Source organism: Rousettus aegyptiacus, unplaced genomic scaffold, assembly GCF_014176215.1.
Source record: "Rousettus aegyptiacus isolate mRouAeg1 unplaced genomic scaffold, mRouAeg1.p scaffold_m13_p_9, whole genome shotgun sequence".
Lineage (NCBI taxonomy): Eukaryota > Metazoa > Chordata > Mammalia > Chiroptera > Pteropodidae > Rousettus > Rousettus aegyptiacus.
In genome coordinates, this window is record NW_023416312.1 from 39,469,500 (window position 1) to 39,487,842 (window position 18,343).

The window sequence follows — 18,343 nt, forward strand, 5'->3', positions numbered from 1 at the left end:
AACCATTATTCTGCCTACCACACCATTTAGTTACAAACTGTGCATTACAGAAGCTCTTGGTTTAAATAGGGTTACGACTTTCCATGCACAGGTACAGAAATATAGCATTTCCTGAGACTATTCTGTTCTGATTTCTGTTCTTACATTTGTTAGTGTTTGCTGTCTCCTCTGAGATACCCTCATCCTCAGTCTCTATATGTCCATATTCTAGCTATTAGGCCTTGCTCAAATGGTATCTAGACTTTGTCAGGTGGAAAAATAAAAAATAAATAGTTCAGAATATTTCTTTTAGCTTTGCGATTCTCAGTTGATGCCTAACTGAACACGTGAGGAAGCCACTGCATTAAAAATGAGTTCTGACATCTTAAAACATATTTCAACGTATTCTCACTGGATTTTTCAGACACTTCTGTTTGCATCACAGAAGGAAATGAAAGGAGAAAGCAAGACCTTCTGGTACCACTGAAGAGGGACAGAAGTAAGTGCCTTGAAAACACAGGGGGAGTATTCTGTTTCTTTAAGGCCTTGCTTAAAGTAAAAGAAGACAAGTGAAGACCAATAAGCAAAAGAACAAAATAACAGTGTACTGTAAATGGTTTGCAAAAGGCTGGGATTAAGCTGTGGTCCTAGGAAGAGTTGCAAATTTGTTCAACGGCAAACATATAGACTCAGATACACGCTTTTGAATCTTGCCTCTTCTGATTAATTGTATGACACTGGGCTAGTAACTTTTTAAAACCTATTTTCTCATCTGTAAAACAAGAATTACAAAAGTGACTAGTCATACTGCCTGACACATAATAGGCATTTAAGAAATCTTTATCGTGGTATGAGAGAAGATTCAGAGAGGTGAAGTAACTTGTCCAAGTTCATACAGATAGAACCAGGCCCCCAATTCTAGCATATTAAAATCATTTTGCTGTTTTTCAGTTTTTTGGAAATATGTAAACTAGTCATGGTCCTTGTAGCATATCTCTATAACTCAAGCATAGTTGCCCCTATCCTAACAGAGATCACCACACTAACACAGAGCTTTCTGTTTCTTTGTGAATACAGCAGTATTTTTTATTTGAAATAGAGAATTTTGAGGTACTTGGTACATCGACCTGCCTCATCAGAGGAAGGTTGAATGATTCTAATTTGGCACTGAAGAACCCTGATATCCAGAAAATGGAAGTGCTTCTACATCCTGTTGGTCTAAACTGTGCTGAGTATGGTGAAGGAACCTTTAAAACAAATTTAAATATTCCACTGAAACAAAATCCTGAAGCCAGTGTCCTGGATACTAAATTAAAGGCTTAGGGAATATGTCAGGGGTCTTCCCATTTTTCGGTTGTCAAATAGGAACTTCTTTTCCCATCATTTTGGTTCACATACTCCTTTACTTCCCACAAACTGTTCTCATTTGAAAGCTAGTTTGATACCTATTATTCTGAAAATTTGCTTAATGTGGTCTGGCAGATTGAAAAAAAACGAATTGGAATGCAAGAGTAAACAGCATATGGATGGTGTGGAATGAAAAGAGGAATAGAAGCTAGAAGACATGGTGCCCTTGCGCCTCTCTTCCTCTCTGGGCTCCTTTTTCCCCCTAATTGCAGAGGCTGGGCTACAGGGTCTCTAAGACCCCTACCATCTGTACCATTCTATGATTCTATAAGCTTCCCCAACCAACACTCACTGAGGTAACAGAATATAAAGATGTGTGTGGTGGGATGGGGGAGATAATTTGAAAGGGAAAAATTGAAGGCTGGCATTTCAATTGAGCTTAGCACATCCAGTAGAGTGTGCAAGATGTGAATGTGGTAAGAGGGCAGTAAAACTTGTTAATAGAATAAAATATTTATTTTGCTAAGAATAGGGTCCAAGCAAGCCTACATCATTGAAAACCTTTGAAGCCCAACCTTCTTGCTGTATTGTTGAAAACCCATCAACAGCTAGGAATTAACTAACAAGACCTCAGATGATTATATTAACCACATTTCTTTTCTCTCATTTGGTTTTGTTTTCATTGAAATGTATTCAGCAGGCTAGACACAGGCTTCTACCTGCTTTGCTACTAGCATGTAGAAACAAGTAGCTATAGAAAAAAGATTACAATTTCACTCTTTTCTTCTATTAGTTTTCGCCACAAGATTTGAGTCTTTATAAAACCTGCAGCTCAAAAAGTATGCCATGTGTTGTTACATGAGTCAATATAAACAAATATAAACTCCTACTCATTATAAACTTGATTAAGACAGGACAATTTAAATATTGGCCTAATTTGGGTTTCACAGTTCTGAACAGAATGGGAAGTTACCAATTATTTGCTTAAAAGCTGACTTTACAAAAGGTGATTTATATTTACCTTGATGTTTTGTCTGTATAGATAACTCAACCAGACAACCAAGATATAAGAACAAGATCCTTAAACATGAGTTCCACAGGCTCTAAGAAACACAACTCTGGTAGTGCCTCTGGGCAAAAGATAAAGGGGGTTACAGCTTATGGAAGTGGTAATTAGAGCCAATTACGACTTGACTTATCTTTGTCATTAAAATGCCTGTCAGGCCTCTCATTTTTCTAAAGAGAGGAGGGAAAAAAGTATAGCTTAGTGTGGAGGGTTAGCCAAAGGGAAGAGATTTCTAATACTGTTCACAAATTTACTGTGTAACCGTAGACAAACACATTGCCTTTTGGCTTTAATCTGTGCTTTGCTCACCATTAAACCCTAACTCTTGGAGCTGAAAGGGACATCAGGAAATCACTTGGTCCAGTTTCCTGCCTTTGAGAAATTAAGGTATTATTGCAGTTCTATTTTCCAAATGATACATGAAAGACCTAGATAATTCAAGTAACTAGAATGTCTTCTGCCTACTAAGTGCGATGGATGATTTCGATCTCCCTTTTACCTCGTCATGAGGAGAATGTAATTATTCTCACTTTTCTTACAGATGTTGTATACAGGATAATAAGAACCACGAGGCACTTGGAAAATACCAAGGGAAGCTTATAAATATAACATTACCAGCAGAGATACTAGCACTTGGAATAGATGAGTCTCAAGGAAAAGTAACAAGAATGGATTTACCCTTTGAAGAATAAGCTTGAGGAAAGAAACAGAATTACATACAATTTAATTAAAAGGGCCAAACTCGCTTTCTGCAAATTTATGTGTACGGGCATAATTAGGAGTAATAAAAATTTGAGGAAAAAAAAAACAGGAATGCCATTAATGGATTTATCATTAGGATTGAGAGAATAATCAAAAGAGCAGGTGAAATTTTCCATGTAAAATAAAAAGTACTGAACGAAGTGGGCTCCTTAGGGAACAAAGGAAATAAGTTTTTCTTATAATTTAAAAATCCTTTACAACTTTTAATTTTTTGCCTTTTGTCCTTAAAATTATCTGTATTCTGGTCACTGAATGCCAAGACTCATTGTCTACCTTCCTGTCTCAAATTTTTCTTCACCTTGCATTCTAAACAAAATTATCCCTGCCAAAATCAACTTTACTAGCTATTTTGAACATATCAGCCGCTTCACAAACCCTTGCTATCCTCCATTTTGAATTACTCATTCAGGATTTCAAGGCCCTCAACCAATCCACTCCAATCTAGTCTCTTTCCTAGTCCTTTTCCATCTTTGTTACTTTTTCCAATACTACATTTCCTCCTCAAATACCTCAAACAAAACTCATCCTTGCATCTGACAAATTGTCTCTGCCTTTCTTGAAAATCAACACATATTTGATGCGGGGACTATATGGGGGGGGAACCTATTTAATAGAATTTTCTTGGTAGTCATTAGCTAAAGATTGGAGCCAAACTCCCTCTTCCTGACATGTTTCTATCAGGGAGAAGCAAGGGCAGAATGGTCTGAATAGAATGTGGAAGAGTACTGCTGGGTAGATGGCTTGGAATATGTGCTAGCTCTGAATATTAAAGAGGGTCTGCAGTATTTTAGGCTCTCTCACTTTCTTCAATTAAAGGTTTATCTTTCTCTAATAACAGCCTCAATTTGTATGCTGTCATCCTTGGTGAAAATGTGGAGTGGTCACTATCAGAGACAGATCCCTAGAGGGGAAGTGTGATTCCCTGAGCCAGCCAAGACACCAGCACAATGGTGTCAGAAAGGTTATTCTAAAAAGAGGGTGGCAGTAAATAATTTTATGACAATACATATTCTGAGGAGTAAAACTCTTAGGCGTGGGTGGAAGGGGGCATTCTGTTATTAGATCCAACATGAGTGATGCCAGCAGTCTGGTTGTTACCTAGCAAATATTGAGCTTGGAAACAGTATATATTTTGGATTTTTAATTTTTATTCACCTCCATATAACAGCATATATAAAATGTTGCACAGACAAAAAGCATTTCTGAAACTTGGTCACTCCTTGGGGATTGGCACAGATTACAGTTTTGAAAGAAAATACTTCAATGGTGGAAGAATTATTCACCTCTAAGGATAGATTTGGAGATAGCCAAAAATCACCTGAGACTAAGTCTGGTGAAATAAGGTGGGTAATATAACAATCTGAACATAAATTTTAGTGGACTAAATAAGGATGTAAAGGGATGACCTATCTTAGAGTATCTATAAACTTCACAACATGCCACCCTCAAAAGAAACAATGATTACTGGGATAAATAAGTAACTGTTTTTAAAGTTTTGTTTGGGCACAGAAATATGTATCTGATTTTAGGACACTAGAGGGCAAATGGACATAGCTAAGGTAAGACCACAAAATATTCAGCTTCTTTGGAGGCCAGGTAATTAGGTTTTCCATCACCTGCTATGGCTTCAGGATGGTAAGCAGCTTTTACATCAAGTGTAGATGGGTGCTTGACTTAAATGAGTGATGCAGCTGTTGGGAAGCAGAAAGTGGTGCGTGCTGGATTACACAAACACAACCAAAACTAACACAAACACACATAGGCTTCCTGGTATGTAAATTATTTTTGAGGTTAAAGATCTCCTTTTACAGAATTTAGTATATAACAGATTAAAAAACCAAACTTCTTGACCTCCCAATATTAAATAACTAAATGTGCAAAAGAACCACCATTAAATAGGGCATCAAAAGCTATACATTTTCTATGAAACAATATATGCACAGATTTTCAAAGCTGTGAAAATGCAATAAAGAGCACAACACATTTTGGTCACTTTATTAAATGACATTAAATAGTTTAAGTTTCAACTACTAAACAGCACTTTGAATGGTGAAAACACAGATAGTATTGTCATACTTGAATGCTTTTCTTTAAAAACACGATTCCAGTCCTTATATATATTACAAAACAGCCTTAAAGGAAGTGACATCTTTTCTACAGTACTTAAGATACTCAATACAGAACTGAAAAGCAGTCTAACAGAAACAAAGGCAAGTCTTCACAGCTGTATGATTTCAGCAGCCAAAGCTGGATGATGGACTGAAACATTACTATACAACTGGGACAAAACATATACAATATCACAATACTAAGCAAAAACGCTTTACACCCAAAGAAATAAAACAGGTTACAAAATGTGGAGAATTTAGCAGGCAAAACTGTATTATTACAAGCAACATTTTAAATTGTCATTTTTAAGCCATTGCAACTATTTAAAACATCTAAAACAAATATAAAAATGAGCCTTTTAGTATCTTAATGATGTGATTTTGTCTTTAAATATTTGTTAAAGCTTGATGTTATACTCAAAGTACATATTATGTAGCTAAAATGTCAAGTGAGAAGAGTGTATGCAAAGTGGTCCAAGTTTTATTTCAAACTCTCTTATTTCCAATTAATCCTTCTATGTATTATTCTTTAAGTCGTAGTTTAATCCTTGGTGAAAAAGGTTTAGAAGGTTGCCTAAAATTTTCCTATCTATGTCTTTGAGCAAGTAATTAGACCATGTTGAAATTTCCTAGGTCTAATAAATCAGGTTTAAAGTATTCTGGACTTGTAGAAATACTGATTAACAGTTGGCCAGAGTATACTGTCTTCAAATATTTATCTCATAAATCTTGACTTTTTCTTTTCTCCTAAAGTAAACACACATCTCCCCCTGCCCCAACCAATTAAATAAACTTAATTATATGGCTGGCATAATATCCAAGAATATAGAATTTGTTAGTGACAATTCATCATGGGAAGGTGGGGGTAGATTCCCCGAATCTATATCACAAATTCTGTATCACAAACCTAGTGCTCTTGGATGTTTTACCACTCGTTCTTTCAAGATAAAAATGGAAATCTCTTAATCATCCAAACATCTCAAAACAGCTTTAGTTAATGTAAACTCATTCTAATCAAGTGATACCTAGAACAAATTAATCCTCCACCCAGCTTTCTTCTTTCTGGAATTCCTTAGCTGTTTCCACTACCTGTTACATCATCATCTCAAAAATGTCTTTCCCATGTTGACTCCCATAGTCAAACAATCTTTTTCTTTAAGAAACTCAAACAACCAAATTGTACATGAATAAACTTATAGGTCATTTTTACAGGCCTAGATTAAGGAAAACAACAATGTAATGATTTTCTAGTAAAACTTCACAAAAGGGTATTAGATTAATTAATTCTGATCAGAAAATCACCTCACAGACCTAAACTAAAAAAAAAAAAAAAGTGAACTTTGAAATGTAATTTAAGAAAACATAAGGAAGTTAGGGGAAAAGAATATGATGATGAAGAGCACAGAAGCCAGTTATCCTCATCTTTAAGAGGAATTAATTCACAGTACTGACAGTACTGGGAATTGTTAAAGTACATTCCTCATGTGAACTTAAAGTCGGCAATGGTTCTGCCATTTTGATGTTTTTTATAAAACAGGGTATGAACCTAACAACCACAACATCATCCTTAACCTCCTAAAATGCTAGAACTTGATTTTGTTCATCCACATCCCACTGCCAGCAACAGGATGAAGCACTAGCACTGGCACTAAGCAGTTAAGAGATGTGCCAGGAGAGATAAAATTCATGTGTGGAAGATAATCCACAACCCTGAAATATTACCAGTAATTATTTCAGCACACATAACTGAAAATAAAAAATGGCAGAAAGACTAAAGAAGAAGAAGGAATTTTCTTCTTAGGCTATACTTAAGGCTGTTTAGACAATGCTAAGATAACTGTAAGACTCCTCCAAGTTTTAGAGCAGTAGTATTTAAGAATATTGCACACAATTCTGTGTCAAAGGTAACCCTTAGTTTCTAACTTTCAGTCACAGCAATGATAGAGCAGGAGCCTAGTTTCAGACTTCAGTCAAAAGATTAAAACCATTTCAATCACTTTAATCAAGAAATGGATTAAGTATAAAAGTATTTCCTAATTTGAGGAATCAACTCTAAGAACTCAGCTGTGTGTTTTTATATGTAAAGAATTAATATATAAACCTGTGTTCTTTCCTAAATTCATCAATTTATGACAATTTTATGGTTGCTAAAAGCAGGCATAAAAATTTAGAGAGGAAATCTGTGGAGTTGTTACTGTTACGGAAGAACTTGTTTTCACTGAAAACAATTTGAAATATCTTCTGTACTCAACGTGTGTAAGAAGATTCTAGGCAACATCACTGACAAATGTCAGGAAGAAATGATATGCCCTATTTAAAAAAAATTTAAACTAATATGGAAGATTGGCATTTAAGGGGACCAAACTATTTATACAGTTGAGTTCTGTTAAGTCATTGATTCCTAAAAAAATAAAAGATCTTTCTATGATTTTAACAATCTTTTAATCTTTTAGTGCAAAATCACATTGATTTCCCTTGAGAAGGTCCTGGATTTTTGCTTCTCATTGGGGGTGGTGCACGCTGTAGTGGTGGTGGCTGCATACCACCAGCCACTGACTGATACATTCCTCTCATATCAATCTGCTGGTAGTTAGAAGGATTCATGATTAAATTTGGAGGCTTTGGCATCATGAGGTGACCTAATGTTGCTTGTTGATAAGTCATTTGTTGCTGTTGCTGCTGATTGTACTGCTGCTGAAGCCTTCGGTTCATAAGTATTCGCTGAACACAGCTGATTAACTAAAGAGAGAAAAGGGAGCTGTTACTAGTGCATGACCTATCTCAAAGAGGCAAGTATCAAGTTTTGAGTTAAAATCAATTTGTTAAGGGGGTACCATACCAAAAGGAAAACACATTATTGTTATCACCATTACTAATTTGATGGCATTCACAGGACCATTACTGTAGAAACCAGTTAGTAACACCATTTAGGGCTAAATTCTCTCAATGACTTGACTATTGTATTGCAAGCAGCATTTAGGTTAGTTGCCATAGTAACCTGTCCTACGCTGTGATTTCTCAAGTATTAGTTACAGCACTTTTTATCAAGTCTCCTTTCTTTGTCATTCTTCTGAATATTTCACATGATGATGGACAAATAAACATTTTTAGTGGCAAACACCAAAGGGAAAAAGCATTTGCAGTAGGAATAATTCCTATTTGATGTCTCAAATTTCCTAATTTAAAACCATATAATTCTACAGTGCTTTCTAAGTAAAATTCATACCACAGAAATTGATTCCCTAGAGTCAAGAGTTGAAATTTCCCAGTGCAAGTAGATGGCTGGCAAATGACTGCTGGGAAAAATGATAAAGGATCTTGGCGTATGCTAGCCATATATATGTATTTTGCTTTTGTTGTGATAAAATAGTCTAGCCTTTTGAAAATAACATAATTTAGGCCAATAATGTAATTATGTATGGCGCCAGGTGGGTACTAATTGGGGGGGACCACTTTGTAAATTATATAAATGTCTAACCACTATGCTGTACACCTGAAACTAATATAAAATACTGAATGTCAACTGTAATTGGAAAATTCAAAAAAAAAGAATAATATAATTTAGTAGGAACCTTTGTCATATATTCTCTATAGTTCCACTCTTTACTCTCAAAATAACTATATTAAAAAGTATACTTATTTGGGGAATTTGTTTAAAAATGGTAAGTGTAGCAAAAAGTCTAGCAGAAATTTCTTTTTAGATGTCCAGGATATATAAAAAATAAAATGATATGAAAGAGATCTTATATAAAATTCAAGGGAACCCATTTGGGAAGATGAAGATGTTATTCCTTTGTAACAAAAGCTATTATCTTTACATGACTTTACTAGGTTTTTTTTTTGACAAAAATTTCTTGCAGAAATAACCAATGACCATCCATCCATCCATGTGAAGGATGGTTATTGATAGACATCACACAAACCCATTATTATAAATTCAACACTGAGAAAGGTGTCCTAGGAACTGTTAAGAAAAAATGGACTTTCGATCACGCTAAATGTCTGACTTCCCCAGGCTGCTGTTTCGCTCTGGGTGCTGGAGCACGTGACTGCAGCCTCCAGCCTGGTGTCTAGTTTCCATTATTCCTGCTCCCCTATCATGGGCTCGCTGCCATCAAGATTGGCACATGACAATCACTTCATCTTGTTCCTACTTTTTCTCCTGATGGATTTTGCACAATTGGTTTTGGCATTGAAAGCCAGGGGGCTATTGTCAGGAATCAAGGGCTTCGGTTTACTCTGGAATAATTTTCTCCTCCCAAATGCAAGTTTCTATATCTGTCACTAATTAAGTCATTAAATGGCTAGAATTTTACAATCCCCTAAATTCTCTTAAACATTTTTAAAATCATTGGTCCATCTCCATTTCAACTAACATGTTTAATGGTAATATTTAAGTGTACAAAGTAGAAATAGAAAAAGTTATCCATGTAAAAAAAAAAATTAAAAAGATAAATTCAAGAAAATTAAACACAACTGAGATAGAATTCTTACCATCTGTTGTTTTGTCAAAACGTCATTGTAAATTGCTTCTCTTCGTTTAACATCAAGCTCCTGGCTGGCTTGTCTACTTAATGCTAATGCCTGTACTTGGGCCTCTGAGAGATTCATGTTTTCCTTCCACTAAAAGAAAAAGTTTCTATTTACTTCGTTTTGCAGTAGAATTGAGGAAAAATATTTAAAGTATTTGAAGCTATTCAGGATTTTAAAAATGTTTTTCTCTCTTTTCCTTTATTCTTTTTAAAAGAAAACAATGATGTAAAAGCAAGGTACTAAGTTGTTAACTGTTGTACAAAGGTTGTCTGTCTCAGGAATGAAAATATTTGGATTTAATTTGTGCAGCTGGTAATTAAAATGTGTTTATATAAGCTGCACACATTTCTATAATTGATTTTCCCCAGTTCTTAGATTTCACTCATTTCCCTTTTGTGTCAACATCTAGGTAAAACTGTTGAATTATGCTTGGGACTACTGTCCAGTTTACTAGTATTTTATTATTACAAATTAAGTTATAAGAATTATGTTCTTTCCCCAACAGAAGCAAACAATTAAAAATTAAAACAAATGGTAAGAAGAACACAAAACTGCCAATTAACTTACTACAGCTGAAATTATATCTTCAAGAGGCTGAATCCTCACTGCTGTCACACTGTTTGTTGCTTCCACAACTTTTTCTCTTCCTTGATTAATGAGATCCTAGAAAAAAGACAGCATAGTTCTAAAGTTCAGGAACCCTTCCCTCTTGCCAATGTATGGCGCTTGGTTTTAAAACTCTTTAATTGAAAAGAACAGCAAACTTCAGCATCAATACAGTGAAATAGAACTCATCAGTGAGGGTCTTGTTAAAAAGATAAAAGGTTGAGTTTTATTGCACCAATAATTCAATAATTTAAATGACTCCATAAGCACATTTAAAAAAGGAAACCACGGATTCAATTAGGTTACTAAATTATTGGTATAATAAAACCCAATCTCTTATTTAATTCAAAATTGATTCACTTAAGAGTTTTAAAGCACTTATTTCATAATACTAGGAATTATCATATGGTTAATGCTGCATCTACAAGGCATTGGAATGTAAATCAATGTGTGTATTTATCCTACTTTCAAACATTAAGCAAATAACTTGTTTATTCAAAATATTTTATAACTGAAGAAAGTGCTATTTCCCTAGCCAGCCAGCTACCCTATTGTTCCTTAATTAAAATAATTCAAACTACATTAATTCAAGAGCTGATTCCCTTATGCTCTGAACAAACCACATTTTTACTACACTATGCTGGTTCAAAAAAGGTCAACAAATAAAAAAAAAAAGTCTTAGTCTATGCAGAGGTAATTGTTTAGAGAATGTGATATTCTTACATAGGGAACCCTCAACAACAAACATGGCACTTGAAATTGCCTTTCATGCAGGTTAAACTACTTCTGTACTTCACAACTTACCTCCAGCTGTTGATTACTCATTGCTGACAGGGCTCCCAAATTGAACGGAATATAAGGAGTTTGAGAGTTGAAACTGACAGGGGGTAAATTGGTCCCAGTTGGTATGTTGAAACGCATGGTCAGTCCCTAAAGACAAAAAATTATGCACTTTCCACACTGTAATTTAAAACTTGAAATTCTACATCACCTACTGGTTTAAAAAAGAATCCACATTCTCATATCTAAGAAATTATTAACACTCTTCCTCACACAAACAAAACACCTTTTTCACCCGAAACCAAGATCTTATTACTTGGAAAGCTTTAACCCCTAAAGGTGTACAGACTCTTTTTCTGATAATTCCCACAGAACAGGGCAACTCAGAGAATTCTGAGATTCCTAAGATCACTTTAATGTTAAAGAAATTTGGTACAATGAGTTGGGAGTTTAAAAAGGATTCAGGTATTAGGATAAAGTTTCCCATGCTCAGGCACATTTTTTTTTTCAAGTGAGTTGGTGTTTAAAATAGATGTAGAAGAACTATTTTAAATAAACTTGCTGCTGGAGACTGATATTAATATCCAATAATAGAATATTTTTGTGTTGTGATACATATCAGTCAAAATTTAGATTTCATAGTAAACATACTAAAACGACACTTACTCCTACCTCCAGAACTCTAAGGTCCTGTATGTCTGTTACTACAGTGAGGGTGTTGATGTGAGTTATGTGATGCTAAATATATACCTTCCCGCTAATCTCTCAATTCAGTAAGTGCTAAGCAGAAATGGGGTTGCCACTCTTTAAGTGGGAAATAGTTTCTTTTCTCCTCTCCTTCCACTCTACCACCAAAGGTAGCCAAAGCCTGTAAACAGACTCTCATATTTGGGGACTCTGTTCCTAAAGACTCACCTGTTCCAAATGTGACCCTTTTCTTCCTCACTGTTCTTTCAAATGAGTAACATAAAAACAAAAACCAAAAAGCATTTCAAATGAACTACCTTCTTCTCTGCCTCATACTCAGCCCAAGCTGCTTTTCTTTCTTCTTCAGTCAACTCTTCTTCTTCTTTGTGGTCCAAAAGAGAATCATGTTCATGATATCCAACAATGTGCTCTTTATGTATTTGAAGAAGTTCTGCAAGTATGGTGTCCTGTTCAGAAGGGTTGAAATAACAGAATTATCTTCTCCCTCTGGATTACATTTGGTCTACTGTTTGACTAGAAACTAGAAACTGGCTATTACACATATTTCTGATATATATGATAAATTACTTAGAAAACAGTCAGTATACATGCAACACCAGCCTCTTCCATACCACTTCATGTTTACATAGTATATTTTGGGAATTCAATATTTTAATGATTAATTTTCAACTTTCAAGGTTTTCTTCCTCCAACATTTTTCTAATTCTTTTTATACATATTTTGTTTAATGCTTTGTTCTAAGTTGATAAGTCTGCTTAAATCAGAAATTACATTGGATGCTTGTGCTAAAAATCATGGCTACTCCTGTTTATACATATTTAACAACTTCATTTTCACAATCACTTTAGCTACCAACCGCTATTATTAACAAAAACCAAATCTAAATTAAACAGCTACAAGAGAGTTTAACTGGCACATACAATCTTTGTATTTCAATTGTAGGAAAGACAAATATAAATTACGCTGTAAGGGTCCATGGGTCAAACTTAAACTGATATACATTGTTTTTTAATTTATTATCATAGTATCTTTTTTTCAAAGTCATGGTGTCTTAAGTCAGTTTTTTAAAGTCAAAAAATTAAAAGCTTAAAAATTGGGATCATTTATATACTCACTAATAACCCCAAACTTCTGCTTTGTGTAATTATGAGAGATACAGAAAGAGAGATTGGAGGGAGGGGGTTAAAGTGAACTACAGATAGATTACTTGCTAATACAAAATTAAAATATTCATAAGTCATTAAGAAATCACAGATGAAAACCTGAATATATAAAAGGCAAATTAATTCACCCCACAAAAAGGTTTTCCATAGCTTCTAACAGCAAGTTCCTTTAGAACATGCTTTCTAAACTGAGTGTGAATTTGGTGAAGGAATATAATTACAGGTCAAAGAAAGGTATTGGGAGGTATATAGCACATTAAATTTAATTTGTACCTAGTAATTCTTAATGCCCTCATAAGCTTTAGGATAGACAAAACCCACGGCTGTAAAGAATTTTATCTTTACATCTTCAAATGTATCTAGAGTATAGGGTCCTACACATGGTGTGAACTCAAACGTCTGTTAAATAACTCAAGATAAAACACAAATCAAAGTATTTTTCTGTACAACAGTAAATGCTGACACTAATTCCAAATATTCTGATATTTGATATCATATAAACGACTCTTATCTTGCTACCTCAATAAAACCTGAAATAATTACTTCATAATTTCATGAAAGAAAATGAACTGATTTTCTTAATGGACACTGCTATTAACTGAGATTTTATAATTCATTTTGACAGGCATGTGCTATTTCTTTTATTGAAAACAGAAAACATTAAAAGACTATACAAATGAGAGGGCTTAAGATAAAGTCTACTGGTGGAATACATAGATGCTAACAGGTTTAGTTCTTTCAAAATGTCAACTAAACATTTCTCTCCTATACCAGTGTAGAAATATGCCATCGAAGCTGATTCCTCTGGCCTATGCCATATAAAACAGGTTTATCATCACTAGATAGAACTCCAGAGTTCAGAGTTTTTGATAAAGCAGATGGGAGATACACAACTCTGAATCTCTGAATTAAATTCTCTTAAAAATAATGATTTTTAAGATATGTGTCTCCCATGCTCACCCCTGAAGCATAATTCAAGAGAGGTATATAATAAAACTAGGTAACATTGACTAATATTCTTAGCAAGTGACCATGCCAAATACAGTTAGAAAAGCCAGCTATTGTACAAAATACCAAATAAATTACAAGGTAGAAATGTTCTATGGGTAGTCTCTAATTTTACTTCTGTCTGGCAAAAAGTGATGTTCTTAACCATAGTCAAAAATCACTTCATTTCTCTAAGAAAATAACTTAAGGGAAATGCTAAGAGAACTGTGTGCTAGGAAATGAATTTATTTTCACCTATGCTACTGATTCGATCTGTAACACTGGATAATAGCTTAGCTAAAACTCTCAGTAAATATAGTTGAAATGCTCTCTGCTCACATGTATAATAGGACGACTGAGAATAGCAGAAATAAATAAACACTCAATTCTTTGGAAATAAACAGTATGTCAACTAAGTGTAATGTTTATTTCTCAATTATAAATCCCATGATTCATACATTACTTTTCTATGGTTTGAGAGACCTTTCCAGAAGTGCATGTATGCAATATACATACACACACATGCACACTCATATCTACCCTTCTAAAAATGTCTGAGATATTAGGGAGTTTTATCAAGTCAGTTCTTAACATCCTATAATTTCTAAGTCCAACCGTACGATTTGGGAACTGGTAAAAACTGATGTCCAAAGAGGCAAAGTAACTTTTTTCCAATCATACAGCTAAGGAATAGCTGGGACTAGAAGCTAAGTTTCCTGACTCCTATCATTCTATCACACTATGAAGAATGACTTTTTTTTTGAGGCATAGTTCTTCCATTTCCCAGATCTGTGCTCTTAAATAAAATAATGCCCTGAAGGATTCTGAGGGAGGAAGAAACCTAAGTAAATCTATTTTTTTTAACTTTTAACACTTTTGTAATTTTTGAAGTTATTTTTTAAACAAGCATATGTTAATTTTTAATAGAAATATAAAACAGAAACAAACTTGTGAAAGGCCAGTTTATGCTTAGCCTAAATCTGACATGAACTATATTACCATTTCATCTTCAAGAGACAGTCATTTTCGGAAATCCCATTTCTTCTCCCCACCAATTCCAGATTTTAGATCTATCCTAGTCAAACATGATTACCTAATTAAAGTTAGATTGTAGTAGAGGTTCCGCTTCTGCCCATGCACGATCTTTCCTTTTGACCCACAGTCAACTAAAATAGCAACAAGTTAAAGTGTATGTGACTTCGTTTTGTATCACTAAAAAGATTTGGACCCTTTTCCTAAACATTACCTCCCTCCTAATATCAAATCCCAAAACCATTCATATTAATTCTACTGGCTAGGACACTCCCTTCTTTTGAAATAAATTAAAAAAAAAAAACAACGTTAGTGGAAACAATGCTAATATTCTATTATGAAACCTAGAGATAAATACTGGGAACATCTGTTGTATATTCCTCCACACGTTTACACTTCCACACACACTTTTACATAAAATGGGATTTACTATACAGTTTTGAAAAGCACTTTTCTGCTTTAATATCTTTCCATGGACATCATTTTTAATAGCCGCAAGGTACTACATATATCTACTTTATCACCTATTTAATTTTTCTCTTAAAAGTTTATTAAGATATTTAGGACACTTTCAGTTTTTCATTATACTAAATGTGCAATAAACAGGTTAATGGATAAATTTTAATGTATTTCAACCACTTGTTCATACAATAAATATGCTGGTAATACTCAACGACTTAGACAAGTATGTTTACCACAATCTTCATTTTAACAACAACAACAAAAAAGGCAAGTTAACTGACTTTTATAGGAACAAGATTCATTTATATAGTTCAGCAGCAGGAAAACAGAAATCTTTCTTTCCTCCAGAGTGCTGAGTGAGACATAAATAAGAGAAAGAAGATACAGGATTTCTGAAACAAACTGTTTCTCCATCTTTCTCTTTTAAACTAATTGCAGCATACTATCAATACAAGAAACGGATGAGATTGGAGGGCAAAAAATTATTCATAACAGGATCCTCCGAATATTTCTTTGGGAAAAACACTTTTGCAAAAGCCTAGAGTGAGTTATAAAAGTTAATAAAGAAAAATTTCATCCCAATATATAACACAATCATTGGAGAAGTTTTTTGTCTTTTTCCCCCTTGAAGCATGCATTTATATTAGTTACTATAGTAACACTGTTATTGAAAACAATACTGGAACAGAATCTATAATCACTAGGCCAACGGTCATTAAAATGAGGTTTAAATTACATCCAAATGTGTACCTTTACTTTGTCTAAACTTTATTTTTCCTTAAATAAGTGAGAAAGCTTACAAGCTGAGAGAAGCATGGTCTACATTCTAGCTAAAAACCTAAATTAGTTTAAGCTTTTAAAATGACTAGTTCAATTAATAAAACAAAGTTAATGATAAATTAAAAGCTGAAGTTAATTTATTTAGAAGTTTAAAGTATTTGGCAAGCTGAGAAAAATTCCCATCTAATTAATTCTGAAATTCAACCTTGAAAATAAATTTTTTAAAAAACAATCAAGGCTTTGCCTGGGGGTGAGGGTAGGGGTTTGCCATGTTTCAAAATATTTTGCTTGCCATCACTTTGAATTTGAGTTTTATAATATCTGGTAATAAAATGTCAGTAGAATACTTAAGTGCCACAAGACCCACTCAAAAAGCTATGAAAAAAATTCCTTTGATTACTCAAATAAATCTAGATTCTTAGTAAAAAATATATATATATTGCTGGTGAAAAATGTTTCTACTTTCAAATTTAAAGCCTGTCTTCCCAAGATGCACTGGAAAAAAATGCAACATATTTGATAAGTAAATAGAGAGCTACTGAACGAAGTTCACATACCACCTCATGTCAGATTTTCAGGTCAAGAACACATAACCTTTGTCGAAGAGCATTTATAAATATATCCGGATTCCCAAATTGTAAATATGAATAAGAAAATGACAACTATAGAACTCGTCACTTTCAAGGAAAGAAAAAGCAGGCTTGCCAAAGTGACTTTGGTGGAAGATAAAAGCCAGTCTCCTTTGATAAGAATGTTTTGTGTTCAATTTAACATTAAAGAACTAGGTACTACATTTAATATTTAACCTTTAAAAATTAATTATCCATTACAATTATTACAACACATGACACATGCCAGTCACTGTAAGGAGTGTCATTCTAGATTTCTATATGACTACAGAAACTTTCCAAAGGTTATAGCTTTTAAAGTATAGCGTGAACTGGAATTCAATTCTCATGCTATACAATCTGGAGTTTACAGTATCTCTACATTTCAAAAACACTGTTACATCCTCTAACTCATCTATAAGTACGCTATAAAAAGGAAATAAAAGACATACAAAATAGGAATGAAAGTAGCTATTTAGCAGTTCAAGTTATATCTTAAAGAAAGAAAACACTAAGAGATAAAAGGTAAAATGATAAAAAAATGTATATATAAGGTCATCTAGTGATTCTTAATTGATCAAATCTTTCTCACAATTTATACTCCTTTAAGGGCCTAAACTATTAAATTTGATGTAAAAGGCTTGGTTATGGAAACATCAGTATTAAAGAGACAGAAGTGAGGCATTCACCCACTTAAATTCCCTAAAAGTGTCACAGCTTCAATTTTCCACTATTCCTACTCCTGGAAATGTTATAAGAAATATCTGAGTCAGCCAACCAAACCAATCTGGTAATATACTGTAGGACATTAATATACAGATACTGTGATACTCAAGTACCTAATATTCAGGATCACTGATCATTCCAACATGTTAGTTATGTCCTTCTGAACTTTCCAAATATGGGGAAATATTGAAAGAACATATAGTCTCGCTTCCCAGGGTTCTCTCTATAACAATTTCATGACCAGATTGCTTTAAATGTAAATACCAATATAATTTTGCTAGAATCAACTGATTTGGTAAAAAGAAGACCTATGACAGCCTTCTGAATTTCAGAGGAAAGTTTAATGGCAGAATTAAAAAAAAATAACCAGTATACATAAAGCCTCCCAATTTACACGGTTATAAATATATATAATTCTCTGAATCTCAATCTCCTGGTCTATAAAATGGGCCTAGTAAGTATCTACTTCACAGGATTACTGCGGAGATTAAATACTACACATGAAGTGCTTAGCACATTGCCTGGTTTACCAATGATCTTTGCAGTGCTAAATCTAACAGTCAATTCTCAGACCTGACCCTATCCATCCACCAGTAAGACCTGAAAGAATTTAATCACTCTCTTACCAAAATGCTTTCTTCTCTTGGTCAGCTGTGAGAACACTACTGGTGTTTATTTACCACTTATCTTACTTCC

The 18,343-nt window shown here is 33.9% G+C and overlaps 1 protein-coding gene across 22 annotated transcripts in view; it reads right to left on the minus strand.

Moving 5' to 3' along the window:
• Nucleotides 1-4,282: 4,282 nt before the first annotated feature.
• The window catches only part of ATRX (ATRX chromatin remodeler), a 246,852-nt gene continuing 232,791 nt past the window's right edge, over nt 4,283-18,343 (minus strand). For 15 of the 22 annotated variants that reach the window (XM_036226911.1, XM_036226907.1, XM_036226906.1 and 12 more), the window contains 5 exons: nt 12,186-12,335; nt 11,206-11,331; nt 10,363-10,458; nt 9,757-9,885; nt 4,283-8,001 (listed from right to left, as the gene is read on the minus strand). In XM_036226911.1, coding sequence (XP_036082804.1) covers nt 7,723-8,001; nt 9,757-9,885; nt 10,363-10,458; nt 11,206-11,331; nt 12,186-12,335 — 780 coding nt within the window. In that variant the 3' untranslated portion in view covers nt 4,283-7,722. The remainder of the gene's footprint in view (nt 8,002-9,756; nt 9,886-10,362; nt 10,459-11,205; nt 11,332-12,185; nt 12,336-18,343) is intronic. The other 7 variants (XM_036226909.1, XM_036226896.1, XM_036226913.1 and 4 more) reach the window with 3 other exon arrangements.